Source organism: Anarrhichthys ocellatus, unplaced genomic scaffold (genome assembly GCF_004355925.1).
Source record: "Anarrhichthys ocellatus isolate YVR2014 unplaced genomic scaffold, GSC_Weel_1.0 scaffold1010, whole genome shotgun sequence".
Classification (NCBI taxonomy): domain Eukaryota; kingdom Metazoa; phylum Chordata; class Actinopteri; order Perciformes; family Anarhichadidae; genus Anarrhichthys; species Anarrhichthys ocellatus.
The window spans coordinates 1-14,855 of NW_022280984.1; the positions used below are offsets into that span (position 1 = coordinate 1).

The 14,855-nt window shown below is 44.4% G+C and overlaps 3 protein-coding genes across 4 annotated transcripts; 1 reads left to right on the plus strand and 2 right to left on the minus strand.

The window, feature by feature from the left end:
• Positions 1-169: 169 nt before the first annotated feature.
• Positions 170-5,709, minus strand: rnls (renalase, FAD-dependent amine oxidase). Its single transcript, XM_031838779.1, has 7 exons — positions 5,449-5,709; positions 5,000-5,105; positions 4,501-4,643; positions 4,245-4,403; positions 925-1,098; positions 565-740; positions 170-478 (listed from the first exon to the last, which is right to left on the minus strand). Exons 1-7 carry the CDS (start codon positions 5,564-5,566, stop codon positions 326-328), a joined length of 1,029 nt encoding a protein of 342 aa, XP_031694639.1. The 5' UTR covers positions 5,567-5,709; the 3' UTR covers positions 170-325.
• Positions 5,710-6,192: 483 nt separating this feature from the next.
• lipf (lipase, gastric) lies at positions 6,193-12,391 on the plus strand. 2 transcript variants are annotated; one of them, XM_031838781.1, is made up of 11 exons: positions 6,193-6,416; positions 8,031-8,159; positions 8,448-8,559; positions 8,643-8,859; positions 8,957-9,066; positions 9,157-9,293; positions 10,155-10,301; positions 10,401-10,472; positions 10,569-10,637; positions 10,719-10,829; positions 11,509-12,391. In XM_031838781.1, the coding sequence occupies exons 2-11, from the start codon at positions 8,034-8,036 to the stop codon at positions 11,629-11,631; spliced, it is 1,224 nt and encodes a 407-aa protein (XP_031694641.1). In that variant the 5' UTR covers positions 6,193-6,416; positions 8,031-8,033; the 3' UTR covers positions 11,632-12,391. The 2 variants fall into 2 exon arrangements, with proteins under 2 accessions (XP_031694641.1, XP_031694642.1); XM_031838782.1 differs by having other exon boundaries at positions 6,234-6,279.
• ankrd22 (ankyrin repeat domain 22) lies at positions 12,388-13,841 on the minus strand (the record flags this gene model as incomplete). Its single annotated transcript, XM_031838780.1, has 5 exons — positions 12,388-12,701; positions 12,779-12,877; positions 13,083-13,160; positions 13,470-13,577; positions 13,650-13,841. Coding segments are annotated over 5 exons (555 nt in total), but the record flags the coding sequence as incomplete, so codon positions are not given.
• Positions 13,842-14,855: the final 1,014 nt, after the last annotated feature.

Sequence of the window (14,855 nt, forward strand, 5' to 3'; positions counted from 1 at the left end):
GGGGCAATCACTTTTTCACACAGGGCCATGTAGGTTTGGATTTTTTTTTTCCCCTTAATAACAAAAAACCTTGTATATACATATATATATATATACACATATGTATATACATGTATATACATGTATATAACCATCAGTTAAAAATCAGATTTTTTAGGACACAAAATAATTAAACTTCAAACACATTTATTCACATAAAGACAAAATCAATTTCTGAAAGAACAATATGTATTAATGTAATAAATCAGTTCTTCATACATTAACTATTGAACTGATGACTTGTATTGATTATTGATCCGTGTGTCACAGTCCGAGTCACTTCCTGTCACAGCGAGGCCTTCAGCACACTGAGCGCGCTCAGAGCTGACTCCACACAGCCGTCAAAGTTGGAGTGGACGAAGGAGTCGCCGGCGCAGACGAGCGGCGGTTGATGGAGGACGGTCATGTGACCCGGACAGTCTGGCACCGAGGTCAGCACCTGTAGGAGGGACGGGGTTAATCAAACGCACCTGGGGGGGGGGGGAGTTCAGGGTCAGTGGGATTTGTCACCGTTCACAAGCTCACCTGGGAGTATCTCCACTTCTGACACTTGATGCTGATTGGCTGAGGCAGACCAGGAAGTAGCTTGTTGAGTTCCTGTAAGATGATTGGCTGGACGTCCTCCTTGTCTCGCTCCAGGTGCTTCAGGCCGAACGGGACGCTGGTGTGGACGATGAGGGACGGACCGCGACCAGGACCGTCTGAAGGGACACGGACAATGATGTCACACAGGTGAGGGGGTTAGACAGCGATGTCACGCGGGTGAGGTGTTAGACTCTCCTCGTCAGGAGGGGTAAATCTTATTCAAAATCTGCCCAATTATGCTCTATTGTTGGGCCAGCATAAGACAAGAGGATGAAGAGACAGACAGGTGAGCAGACAGACCTGCGTTGCGTTTGCGAGAGTCTGCAGCGATATAGCGGACACACGGGTTGTCAGTGATGTATCGAGCCGCCCAGGGAAAAGTGAAGACGACGTCTGGAGGGAAGAAGAGAGCGACGGCAAAACGAGACGAGTACTCGACTCCCTCTAACTGCTGCTTCTGATGGACAGACAGCACTGAGAGACAGACAGGCAGTTAGTTCAGTACATTTGTAAGATCCTGACTGAGCTTCTTATAATCTCGGACTCAAACTCAAAAGTAAACATGGTCTCTCGTGAGGTTAATGTATCTTAGCTGGAAACTATCATAGCTGGTTAATGTTGTATCGTAGCTAGTTAACGTATCGTAGCTAGTTAACGTTGTACACATGTATATGACTTTGCAGTTTTACATCAATATGTTATAATAGTTAAATCTGATTGGACCAGACAGTTTAATGTCATCTCAGTTTGATTCATGTTCAAACTCTAAAAGTACACTTTTCATGATTCACATCCCTGAAGAAGTCTGCAGCTTTTTACTGCACGCACACACGTGCGCACACACACACACACACACACACACACACGGCGTCTAATAATACACTGAGTGTGAGTGTGCACTTCTCTGTGTGTGTCAGCAGGGAGAAAATGGGCGCTGTCCCCTGTCAGCCAATCATAAGAGCCGAAGATGACATCACCATCATCATCTATAGGCACACGAGGGGCCTTTTCTGCAGCCCGCCCCCCCCACACACAATCAAGAAAGTTCTGCAGCTTTTAAGAAGTGTTAACCATCGACCAATCAGAGAGTGTGTGTGTGTGTGTGTGTGTGTGTGTGTGTGTGTGTGTGTGTGTGTGTGTGTGTGTGTGTGTGTGTGTGTGTGTGTGTGGGGGCAGTCCTGCTGTTCTGGTTTAGGAGGTTTTCTGTCTAACACTGAATAACTTTATAGAAACTTACATTTCACTATTTAACATAGTTTACATGATCAATAACTCGCTCACATTAATATCAGTGATCAACATAATCAATAACTAATCACAATAAATCAGTATCGGGGTTTATAAGTCATTGTGACATCACAGCAGCTGGATTTGCATACCAGCCTCATGTGGGGGTGGACGACGCCATCGTCTACCTGCTGCAACGAGCTCAGTCGCACCTGGATAAACCGGTGGCTCTGTGAGAATCACTTTCTTTGACTTCAGTGTATTCAACACCATCCAACCAGTGCTGCTGAGGGAGAAGCTGCGGGTGGTGGGGGTTAACGCATCCACCGTCTCCTGCATCACTGACTACCTCACAGGCAGACCACAGTTTGTCCGACTGGGCCGTGTGCTGTCTGATACGGTGGTCAGTGATGCTGGAGCCCCACAGGGAACTGTTCTGTCTCCCTTCCTGTTCACCTTGTACACCACTGACTTCCAGTACAACTCAGGGTCATGCCATCTGCAGAAGTTCTCTGATGACTCTGCAGTGGTCGGGTGTATAAGGGACGGATGGGAGGAGTACAGGGCAGTAGTGGAGGACTTTGTAGAGTGGGCCGGTAGAAATCACCTGCGTCTGAACGTGGCCAAGACCAGAGAGATGGTGGTCGACTTCAGGAGGAAGACGACGACTCCACAACCGCTGAGAGTTCAGGGAGAGGATGTGGACATGGTGGAGGAGTACAAGTTCCTGGGTGTCTCCATCGACAGCAGACTGAACTGGAAGACCAACATCAACGCTGTGTACAAGAAGGGGATGAGTCGACTCTTTTTCTTGAGGAAACTTCGATCCTTCAACGTGTGCAGCAAGATGTTGGAGATGTTCTACCAGTCTGTTGTGGTCAGTGCACTTTACTTCTGTAGTCTGCTGGGGGAGCAGCATTGGAGCCGGAGACACCAACAGACTTAACAAACTAGTTAAGAAGGCCGGCTCCATCATTGGCTGCAAACAAGACTGGTAGAGGTGGTGGAGAGCAGAACACTGAAGAACACTGAAGAAACTATTGTCCATATTGGATAGCCCGGACCACCCTCTCCACCACCTACTGCAGGGACAGAGGAGCACTTTCTCCAACAGACTCATCCAGCTCCGCTGTCACAGGACGGATACAGGAGAACATTCCTGCAGTAAGACTTTATAATAAATCACCTCTGGACAGATCGTCCTTCACATGACTACACACCGCTACACGGTTGCTGCTTGTTGTTGGTGATCCTTGCTCTGCTGTTTAGTTTGTTTAGTTTACCTAGTTGTTAATTTAATACCACTCTATTCATTGTATATACTGTGCATTTTTTATTATTCTATTTATTCAAATTGAATATCTGCTCTGTTATTTTATTGTTCTGTATATATTGTGCATTTCCATATGTCATATTTTATATTTTATTTTACTCTAACTTGCTGCTGCTACAAACTAAGTCCCCCTGTAGATGAATAACGTTTCTATCTGTTTCATCCTCAGAGCAGCTGCTGCCCTCATGTGGTCGAACAGCATCACTACAGTTCAGTGTGTACTAACTACTTATAATGTAGTACTAATAATGTACTTGTACTGCAGTTATTGTACAAGAACATCTGCTTTGTACTAACAGGAAATGATGAAATAACACTGAAAGTGCCCCAAAGATTCAAAATAATCTTCAATAAAGTGACAAACAAATGTTTAGATTTCTTCACAGGACCAGAACCAGAGTCCCCCTAAAGCCTGCAGACCTGAACCCTAAAGCCTGCAGACCTGAACCCTAAAGCCTGCATACCTGAACCCTAAAGCCTGCATACCTGAACCCTAAAGCCTGCAGACCCGAGCCCTAAAGCCTGCAGACCCGAGCCCTAAAGCCTGCAGACCCGAGCCCTAAAGCCTGCATACCTGAACCCTAAAGCCTGCAGACCTGAGCCCTAAAGCCTGCATACCTGAACCCTAAAACCTGAACCCTAAAGCCTGAAGACCTGAAGCCTGCAGACCTGAACCCTAAACCCTGCAGACCTGAACCCTAAAACCTGAACCCTAAAGCCAGCAGCCCTGAACCCTAAAGCCTGAACCCTGAAGACCTGAACCCTCAGGGACTAAACTGATGTCGTCTGTTACATGTTTGAGTGTGAGAGGTTGTAAAGGTTTGTTGTGCTTTGAGCTTTCTTTACATCCAGTTTCTCTCCGGTTTTTATCTGCTTCCAGGTTCTCCTTGGACTTATCGAGGTCTTAACGAGTATTGTAGTGACTCGAGGCCGGCGTTTTGTTTCCCTCTTCCAAAACAAACACTTTGACCTCTTACATCATCTTCTCCACAACATGATGTTTCATCTCTACTGAGCACACGTTGCCTCACAGAGACGTAGAAGAACAAATGTGTCTCACTGTGTCCAACGTCTCCCTGCAGCTGCAGGATCTGAGGAGCCGGCATCGTCAGGACGATGGCATCAAACATCTCGCTGCCTCCCGCCTTCCTCTGGACCTCCCATGATGCACCCCGGCGGTACAAACCGGTCACATGGTGCTCGAAGAACAAATCGGCTCCTGACAGACGGTCAGCAAAGATAGACAGAGAGTCGGTCAGAGAGACAGACGGAGAGACAGACGGACACTAAGACAGACAACACATGTAGGTATGTACCTGACTCGGACAGGAAGTGTTTGACCACACTGCACATGCCCAGTGGCGTCATGTAGTCCTTGTTGCCGTCTTTGTGCTTCAGTCCTTCAACCAGAGAGTCGAGAGGCTGAAGGACACCTGCAGACAGCAGCTCTGAGTAAAACCTGCAGACAGCAGCTCTGGGTTAAACCTGCAGCCAGCAGCTCTGGGTTAAACCTGCAGCCAGCAGCTCTGGGTTAAACCTGCAGCCAGCAGCTCTGGGTTAAACATGCAGACAGCAGCTCTGGGTTAAACCTGCAGACAGCAGCTCTGGGTTAAGCCTGCAGCCAGGAGCTCTGGGTTACACCTGCAGACAGCAGCTCTGGGTTAAGCCTGCAGCCAGGAGCTCTGGGTTAAGCCTGCAGACAGCAGCTCTGGGTTAAGCCTGCAGCCAGGAGCTCTGGGTTACACCTGCAGACAGCAGCCTGATTGATTGTGAACATATAAAGTGAACATAGAGCTGTAAAGGTGAGTGTGGTACCTGTGGTGAGACTGAGCGTAGGAAGACGTGGCTGTGATGTACTGAGCTCCAAGATCAGCTGAGTGAGACGAAGAGTCTGGAGGACGACTGGTGGACATCCTGCCGCCTGAGAGAGAGAGAGAGAGACAGACAGACAGACAGTTAACTGAACTATATAGATTACCTGAACTTTATAGATCAGAGTCTTTGACTTTGTGTTTCAGTGTAACTGAGTCTCTGGAAGATTAAATATAAGATTTCTGAATGCAGCTACAAGACATAGAACATAGAACGTAGAACCGACGTTGTCGCTCTCATCTCTGATCTCTTAAATTTAAATGTGGATCGTTTAGAAGCCAAATTAAAAACCGGAACCTGTTGATACCGAACCCGTGTTCAGTCACGTGCTCCGGTGTGACGCGGTGCGGCCGTTAACCGGGATAGTTAAATCGTGATATTTATGAACTCACCGGAACCTCTCGCTTTGTCCCACACCACTATCTGAACTTTACTCTGCATCTCTCTCTTCAGCAGACATGCGCACAAGCTGCCTGTCAGCCCCGCTCCCACGATCAGAACCCGGGACATTTTTTAGCACAGAGCCGGACTAACTCTAGCACGGGACTATAAACCGAGTTGTAACGGGTCCAGTCCGGTTTGTCTTTGGGTCCAGAGCAGCAGAAGTTAGACACGCCCCCTTCGTTATGAAACGACGGACCAACAAAAACTATCCCGGTTCACACGGAAGTAAAGCTAACCGGAATAAACACCGGACTTCCGACTGATATTTTCATAATAAATGTATTTCCGCCTCCAAATAAGTTAAGAAGAAACTGTTTTACAAAAGATGAACGTAATGAAATATGTGTTCATTATACGGAAGCTTCACTTGAGGTCGTACTTCGTACTTTCACTCAAAAATATTGAGTATATATGTTTTGATTTCAGTTTAGAATTTAAATGTTTAATCCTGTGACAGTTGCTTTTATTCTGAAGGTGAGTCTGACTCGAGATGAAACTTGACTTGAATCCTGAAAATAAGAAAACGTGTGCGTTTGTATTCAGTTTATGCAGAACTTTGTTATATTGTTGTGTTTTCAATTCTTTATTTACTTTTTGAAGTTTAAGTTTTTAGACCAAATCCGCTGATATCTGCAGCTTGTTTTTTCCTCCCCATCGTTTCCGGTCTCTCCAGGTTTCTGTTTCCGGTCTCTGTTATTATCTGTTTCCGGTTTGAGTTGATTCGTTCACAGAGTTAAAGTCGAGCAGAGAACACTTTGATCCGATCAGAGAACAAACAGGTAATGATAACTCGGTCCTTTATTCGACCAATCACATAGAGGTACGCCCTCTGACGTCACCGCCGTTCTCTTCCACCAAAGAAAAAAGCAACACAGCTGATCATAAAGTTTAAAGATCATCAGAGAGCTGCAGACCAGTGAGTGATCAGTCCTTCATTAATGTGTTATTAACGTGTTATTATGTCGCAGTGAACTCTGTTAATGTGAACTGAAGATTCACTTCATGTTTTTATTTTAAATTAAACAGTTATTAATGTTTTTAGCGAAAATAGCTCTGAAAATCCGACAAAAAACTGGAAGTAACATCATAAAATCAGTTTATTATAACAGGTTATTACAGAGTAAAATCAATTTATTATAACAGGTTGTTACAGAGTAAAATCTGTTTGTTATAACAGGTTATTACAGAGTAAAATGTTTATTATAACAGGTTATTACAGAGTAAAATCTGTTTGTTATAACAGGTTATTACATAATAAAATCTGTTTATTATAACAGGTTATTACAGAGTAAAATCTGTTTATTATAACAGGTTATTACAGAGTAAAATCTGTTCATTATAACAGGTTATTACAGAGTAAAATCTGTTTATTATAACAGGTTATTACATAATAAAATCTGTTTATTATAACAGGTTATTACATAATAAAATCTGTTTATTATAACAGGTTATTACAGAGTAAAATCTGTTCATTATAACAGGTTATTACAGAGTAAAATCTGTTCATTACAACATCAGTTTATTATAACTACAGTTTATTACAACATCAGTTTATAATAACATCAATTTATTATAATATCAGTTTATTACATCATCAGTTTATTATTATGTGTGAGGTCATCAGGTGTGACATCACCAAAACCAGTCAAGTGATCTGAATTGATTTTCACGTTTTGCATCATTAACTCCTCCATGTTCACACAAACAGAGTCTCCTTTCATTCTCACATGATCTTCATCACTTCATCACTTCGTCACAGCTTCACATTCACACATTACATCCAGAGGGGTTTCTGCATCACAGCATCTGGAACAGCTGCTGCACCCGATTTACCAAACAAATGTTTAAGTTGAGCAGCTTCAGAGAGAATCAGCTGAGCTGAAGACCTCACTGAACAAACGGAGCACACGGAGCTGATACCAGCTGATCAAAGTCCAGCAGACAAACCGTTTGTGAACGAGTCGGCTTTAAACTTCACCTCGTAACACAACAAACTCCATGAGAACGATCACTGCTTTTCATTGTACACTGTAGGAAAGAGTGAAGAGATGGAGAAAGAGGAGACTTCTATTCAAAACACATTTAAGCAAAAAACAAAACTTCTTTCATAAAAAACAAAGGTTTCCATCTCACCTCTGATTTAACAAACAGGGTTGAGGATCAGACAGCAAATACAAAGCTACAGTTTGATTGTGTTTAAGTCAGATTTAGAGATCAGAGTTGAGCCAGTCGAGTTGTGAGTGTAGCTGTGAGTTGTGACTGAGCACAGAGCAGAGTCCCTGAAGGTCAGTAGAGACGCTGTCGTTCCTGTGAACTTTTCTCAAAGGAGTTCTGACTGAAAGTCGACTGACAGAGTTCATCGTGCTCGAGTTTCAGCAGCATGTGACCGATGATGTCACTTCCCTTTTACATTTAAATTGTTATCAGCCATGTGACCGAAGCCGGAGAACGGCTGAGTCATGATTCAGTGGGCGGGAAGTTACAGCATCATAAAGTCTCCAATAATGAACCCTGTGTGTGTGTGAGACAGACCATGCTGTGTGTAGTGGTGTGTGTGTGTGTGTTGGGTCTCTCCGGTCTTGTCCACAGCGGACCGTCTGTCCTGAGGAGCTCTGATGAACTACACCAGAACCTGGACCCTGAAGTTCACATGAACATCGTGAGTACAAACAGTTCAAGTACCCTGTGAACAAACGAAGAATAAAACGACGCTCTTCTTCGTTGGTGCTTCGCTGTGTTTTACTGCGTTTACTAAAGTTGTGTACTTGTACTTTACCTGAGTATTTTATACTCCTCCTCTACTCCATGTCAGAGTACTTATTGTACTTTTATCTGAAAGCTTTCGACACAGATTCAGATTATTAATCAATTAATAAATGAAGTAATATTAAAGATTAAACTACCAGCAGAATATTGTGTGTGTGTGTGTGTGTGTGTGTGTGTGCAGACGGAGATCATCCGTTATTGGGGTTACCCTGCAGAGGAATACGAGGTTCTGACAGAGGACGACTACATCCTGACCGTCAACAGGATCCCACACGGACTCAAACACTCAGCAGGTGAGTCTTTAGTCTTCTGTCTCTGTGAGGACGCGTCCTCCTCTGACAACCCATACTGAACCTTTACTGTGGCGGGTCTAAAGGGTCTAGAGGGTCTGGAGGTCCGAGGCCGGTGGTCTTCCTCCAGCACGGTCTACTGGCTGCAGGCAGCAACTGGATCACCAACCTTCCAAACTCCAGTCTGGGCTTCGTGCTCGCCGACGCCGGCTACGACGTCTGGATCGGAAACAGTCGAGGAAACACTTGGTCCAGGAAGCACCGGACCCTCAGACCGGACCAGGAGGACTTCTGGAGGTTCAGGTACAAACACCTGTGTAACGTCAGCTGTTTATAAGATCAGATGTTTATGTGTAAGTATTATTATATTATATATATGGATAATATATTGTGTGTGTAGTTATGATGAGATGGCTCTGAAGGATCTACCAGCTGCTGTAAACCACATCCTGAAGGTGACGAGTCAAGACCAGATCTACTACATCGGACACTCTCAGGGAACCACCATAGGTAACACACACACACACACACACACACACACACACGCACACAAACAAAAAAAGACTAATATTAATTTAACTCTCTGGCTTTTTTCCCCAGCATTCATAGCGCTCTCCACGCTGCCGGAACTGGCCAGTAAGATCAAGTTGTTCATCGGTTTGGCTCCTGTAGCGACCGTTAGCTTCACCACCAGCGCCATAACCAAACTATCTGTGCTGCCCGACTTCCTTATCTGGGTAACGAGTTATTATCACATGCCCTGCTAACGAGCTTTAATCCCATGACCTGTTAACGAGCGATGATCACATGACCTGCTAACGAGCTATCATCACATGACCTGCTAACGAGCTATCATCACATGACCTGTTAACGAACTATTGTCACATGACCTTCTAACGAGCTATTGTCACATGCCCTGTCAACAAGCTTTAATCACATGACCTGTTAACGAGCTTTAATCACATGACCTGTTAATGAGCTATTGTCACATGACCTGTTAACGAGCTGTTGTCACATGACCTGTTAACGAGCTTTAATCACATGACCTGTTAACGAACTATTATCACATGACCTGCTAACGAGCTATTATCACATGACCTGTTTACGAGCGATTATCACATGACCTGTTTACGAGCGATTATCACATGACCTGTTTACGAGCGATTATCACATGACCTGTTAACGAGCTTCAATCACATGACCTGCTAACGAGCTATCATCACATGACCTGTTAACAAGCTATCATCACATGACCTGTTTACGAGCGATTATCACATGACCTGCTAACGAGCTTTAATCACATGACCTGTTAACAAGCTGTTATCACATGACCTGTTAACAAGCTATTATCACATGACCTGTTAACAAGCTATTATCACATGACCTGTTAATGAGCTTTAATCACATGACCTGTTAACGAGCTTTAATCACATGACCTGTTAACGAGCTATTATCACATGACCTGTTAACAAGCTTTAATCACATGACCTGTTTACAAGTTATTATCACATGACCTGATTTATTTTTATTAATGACGCTGACGGGTTAATTTATTGACTGACTGACTGACTGACTGATTGGAATTTGATCTCTGTCAGGACCTGTTTGGTAGGCGGGGCTTCCTGCCTCAGAGTCACATGATCGAGTGGTTTGCGGAACATGTGTGTGCGAAGCAGCTGCTCAGTGAGTTGTGTGGAAACCTTTTCTTCATCCTTTGTGGATTCGATGAGAAAAACCTCAACAAGGTTCGTTATTGATAACATGTTTTCAGATCATTGATTATTGATTATTGATATGAAGGATCTTTGAATTATCTTCAGCCTGACTGAGTCCTTTGTTTCCAGACTCGGATCCCAGTCTACACTGAACACTGTCCTGCTGGGACCTCAGTCCAGAACATGGTCCACTGGGCCCAGGTAACACATACACACACACACACAATTCTGTCTATGTGTGCTTATGGGGACCATCGTTGACATCATGCGTTGTCTGGACCCTAAACTTGTTTTCAGGCGGTTGATGGAGGGAAGCTGAGTGCTTTTGACTTTGGAGCTGCAGGAAACATGAAGCACTACAACCAGGTCAGACTCTACCTGGATCAGAGTACTCAGGTGTCTGTTTACTTTACTTTATGTCTCATGTCTCCGTCTGTCCCACATCAGTCCACTCCCCCTGAGTACCGGGTCCAGGACATGAAGGTTCCCACCGCTCTGTTCTCAGGGGGACATGATACGCTGGCAGACCCCAAAGACGTGGCGGTCCTCCTCACTCAGGTCAGTCCTCAACGAGGTTAACGAGGTTCTTTACCGTCACAATGAAGAAAGTCAAGTCATTTATTCACATACCTGCAAACTCATGACAGGTGAAAAAGGTGACAAGCCCGAAACCCTGTTGATGGGGGGGGGGGGGCGTGCCAAGAATTTTATTTTAACGTTAATGAGTGACCGCGTGAACTGAGCCGGAACACGGGGGGGCTGCATGTTTCATCACGTTACGTTTTTTCCTCCTAAATCGCGATAATGACGAACGTTAACAGTCCATAAAGTTTTGCATGCTGTGGACGTTAACTTAACCCAGCAAGTGTGAACGGTAACGGAACATAACGTAACTTAAACTTTAATGGAGTGAAATGAAGATGCTGTAGACATCTGAACGCTGATTGGCCAAGACTCGACACGTCAAAGATGTTCTATTGTGAAGATCACAACATCACCTTTTCTGCTCGTCTGACTCCAATCTGAGAAACACTGGCCCGCCGGTTGACCCCCCCCCCCTCCCCAACAAAAAAAAACTAAAAAAAACTCTACGGATCTACACGTGGATGACATATTTTTGATTCAAAACGGTGAATTTCACCGAAAAGTGACAAGTTTGCAGGTATGTATTCATCAACCTGTCTCTCTCTCTCTCTCTCTCTCTCTCTCTCTCTCTCTCTCTCTCTCTGTCTCTCAGGTGTCTAACCTGGTCTTCCATCAGAACATTGAACATTGGGATCATCTGGACTTTATTTGGGGTCTTGATGCTCCTGAACAGATGTTTCCCTCCATCCTGAAGCTGCTGCAGGAATATAAGTAGAGTGTCTGTGTGTGTGTGTGTGTGTCTCTATCGGTCTGTGTGTGTGTCTATCTGTGTGTGTGTGTGTGTGTGTGTGTGTTAAACTCGAATATAGTCAGTGTGGATTCAAACTCCTCATACACACCAATGTCATCACTGTAATCTGTAACACACCTGAACACTTCCTGTTTGTTGATTGTTTTATTTTTAATGTGACCAGAACTTTCTACTTCAAACAAACCAGTCTAGATTGGTTTTCTTCAACTTAACTCTTATTTTGAAAATCCTCCTCACATAAACATGTGAAGAAGCTCAGTGAATCTGCTGAGAGCTGAACTTTGTATTCGTTGTTTTTAGCTTCGTTAGCATTGTGGCTATAAGATGCTAACGTTAGCATCACCAAATGTTGATCACATTTTAAAATAAATAGATTTGTTTGGTGTTCATCAAGTAAAAGACCTGTCTATCAATGTGGGAGGGGCAGCAGCATCCAATCATGAGGCTTGAATTGTGGTGGGTGGAGCTAAACTTTTATTTAGAGGTTAAAATACTTTACTTTTATTTCTGCTAAATATGAACCAGATCGTAAACTCATAAACACAATCACAGATTTTATTGATGAAGTTTATTTTGAAATAAAAAGCTGAATTTGTAATGTATCAGATGATTCTTATCTACAAACATGTTCAGATTGTTCCCACTCATCTTTATTCATCTTTTATGTTTCATCTTAAAGACAGTCTTTGTGCTAAGCTAGGCTAACGTTGTTGTTTAATAAACATTTTAACAACCAGAGCGCGATGTCTTAAAAACAATTTTTTGTCATTCAGGAGCCTTCAAAATAAAAGCATTTGTTCTCCATCATAAATGCTGTTTCTCTTCTTAAATTATTTATTTATATTCTGAAATCTTTCTGCACATTTTCGCTGTCTTCCAATCCTCCTGTCTGTCCGTCCTCCTGTCTGTCTGTCCTCCTGTCTGTCTGTCCTCCTGTCTTTCTGTCTGTCTGTCTCTCACTGTGTCTTCTTCAGCATGTGGACGATCTTCTTGAACTTTAGTCTGGTGGCGATATCCAGCGGTGTTTCTCCATCCTGAAGAAGAAGAAGAAGGTCAGACATGATGTCATATCGAGCAGCTGATTTGAGTCGTGGTGCGTTTGTGGACGTACGTTATTTTGGACGTTTGTGTCAGCGTTTCTTTTCAGCAGCAGAGGAACCAGACGGTGACTTTTCATCTGACAGACGTAGTGAAGAGCTGTGTTTCCCTTCTGAACACAACATATATATATATATATATATATATATATAATATTAAATCTATATAATATATGAACGTATAACGTGTACAACATAAAACATAAACAGATATAAAAATATATTGATAATATGATTAAACTCAGTAAACACGTACGTTGGCACCAGGCTAAGTCTGTTAGCACCAGGCTAACAGTTTGAACAGATGTTCTTACTCACATAGTCGACAGCATCGACGTTGACGTTGCTGCTCAGCACCGCCTTCATCAGAGACACGCTCTGCCTCTGTTTCTGTAGCTAACACACACACACACACACACACACACACACACACACACACACGATGTCATCACAGCTGTGTTGATAAACTGTGGATTAGCCGCCGAGCTAAGCTAACTGTTTAATGAGTAAACACAACAGTTAGCTTAGCAGCAGCAGGTTTACCACTGAACAGGACTATATAAATATATATGTATATATACATACATATATATATAAATATGTATGTATATATATTATATATATAAATACATACATTATATATATAAATATATAATGTATGTATGTATATATATACATATATATTATATATCTATATTAGTGTACCAGGAGGAAGTACCCCAGCAGCATGATGGGCATGAGGAGTGTGATCATGAGGTAGTCCATCAGAGAGAAGCTCCTCTTGGACACATAGTGAAGACACGTCCTCTGTTTCTGAAACAAGAGACACGTTAGTTCAGACACGCCCACACCATGACCTCATCGATGACGTCATCGTGGGCTCACCTCATTGGTCAGCTGGACGTCGGCCCCGTTGTCCAGCAGGTACCGGACCGCCCTCAGGTTACCGTGGCGACAGGCCGCGATGAGAGGCGTGTCCCCGTTTTGACGGTCATGAACGTTCAGGTGGGAGGAGTCATGGTGGAGGAGCTTATAGAGGAGGTGCACATCTCCATCATACGCTGACTGACAGGCAGGCTGAGGGGAGGAGGAGGAAGAGGAAGAGGAAGAGGAGGGAGAGGAGGAAGAGGAGAAGGAAGAGGGAGAGGAGGAAGAGGAGGAGGAGAAGGAAGAGGAGGAGGAGGAGGAGGGGGGAGGAGAAGGAAGAGGAGGAGGAGGGAGAGGAGGAGGAGAAGGAAGAGGAAGAGGAGGAGCAGAAGGAAGAGCAAGAGGAAGAGGAGGAGGGGGGAGGAGGAGGAGGGAGAGGAGGAGGAGAAGGAAGAGGAGAAGGAAGAGAAGGAGGAGAAGGAAGAGGAAGAGGAGGGGGAGGAGGAGGAGGAAGGGGAGATCGAAGAGGAAGACGAGAAGGAAGAGGAAGAGGAGAAGGGAGAGGAGGAGGAGGAGAAGGAAGAGGAAGGAGGAGGAGGGAGAGGAGGAGGAGGAGGAAGAGGAGAAGGAAGAGAAAGAGGAGGAGGAGGAGGAAGAGGAGGAGGAAGAGGAGAAGTAACAGAAAGAAGTAGGGGGAGGAGGAGAATGAAGAGGAGGGAGAGAAGGAAGAGGAGGAGGAAGAGGAGGAGGAGAAGGAAGAGAAAGAAGAGGAGGGAGAGGAGGAGGAGAAGGAAGAGGAGGAGGGGGAAGAGGAGGAGGAGAAGGAAGAGAAGGAAGAGAAAGAGGAGGGGGAGGAGGAGGAGGGAGAGGAGGAAGAGGAGGAGGAAGAGAAAGAGGAGGAGGAGGAGGAGGAGGAGGAGAAGGAGGAGGAGAAGGAAGAGGAAGAGGAAGAGGAGAAGGAAGAGGAGGAGGAGAAGGAAGAGAAAGAGGAGGAAAAGAAAGAGGAGGAGGAGGAGGAGGGAGAGGAGGAGAAGGAAGAGAAAGAGGAGGAGGAGGAGGGAGAGGAGAAGAAAGAGGAGGGGGAGGAGGAGGAGGAGGATATATGTTTTATTATCGTTCCTCATTCTCTCTCAGTTCTACAAACATGTGAATCTAACTAACCCCCCCCCACACACACACATATATATACTGTATATATGTGTGTGTGTGTACATATATATACTG

What these genes read in the sequence shown, in the direction of transcription:
- rnls (XM_031838779.1), bottom strand. Translation starts at nt 5,566, where the DNA reads ATGTCCCGGGTTCTGATCGTGGGAGCGGGGCTGACAGGCAGCTTGTGC. An exon ending in GGACAAAGCGAGAGGTTCCG is followed by an intron (nt 5,106 to 5,448) that starts GTGAGTTCATAA and finishes TCTCTCTCTCAG; the next exon opens with GCGGCAGGATGTCCACCAGT. An exon ending in ACACTTCCTGTCCGAGTCAG is followed by an intron (nt 4,404 to 4,500) that starts GTACATACCTAC and finishes ACCGTCTGTCAG; the next exon opens with GAGCCGATTTGTTCTTCGAG.
- lipf (XM_031838781.1), top strand. Translation starts at nt 8,034, where the DNA reads ATGCTGTGTGTAGTGGTGTGTGTGTGTGTGTTGGGTCTCTCCGGTCTT. An exon ending in GAGGACTTCTGGAGGTTCAG is followed by an intron (nt 8,860 to 8,956) that starts GTACAAACACCT and finishes TTGTGTGTGTAG; the next exon opens with TTATGATGAGATGGCTCTGA. An exon ending in TGGCGGTCCTCCTCACTCAG is followed by an intron (nt 10,830 to 11,508) that starts GTCAGTCCTCAA and finishes TCTGTCTCTCAG; the next exon opens with GTGTCTAACCTGGTCTTCCA.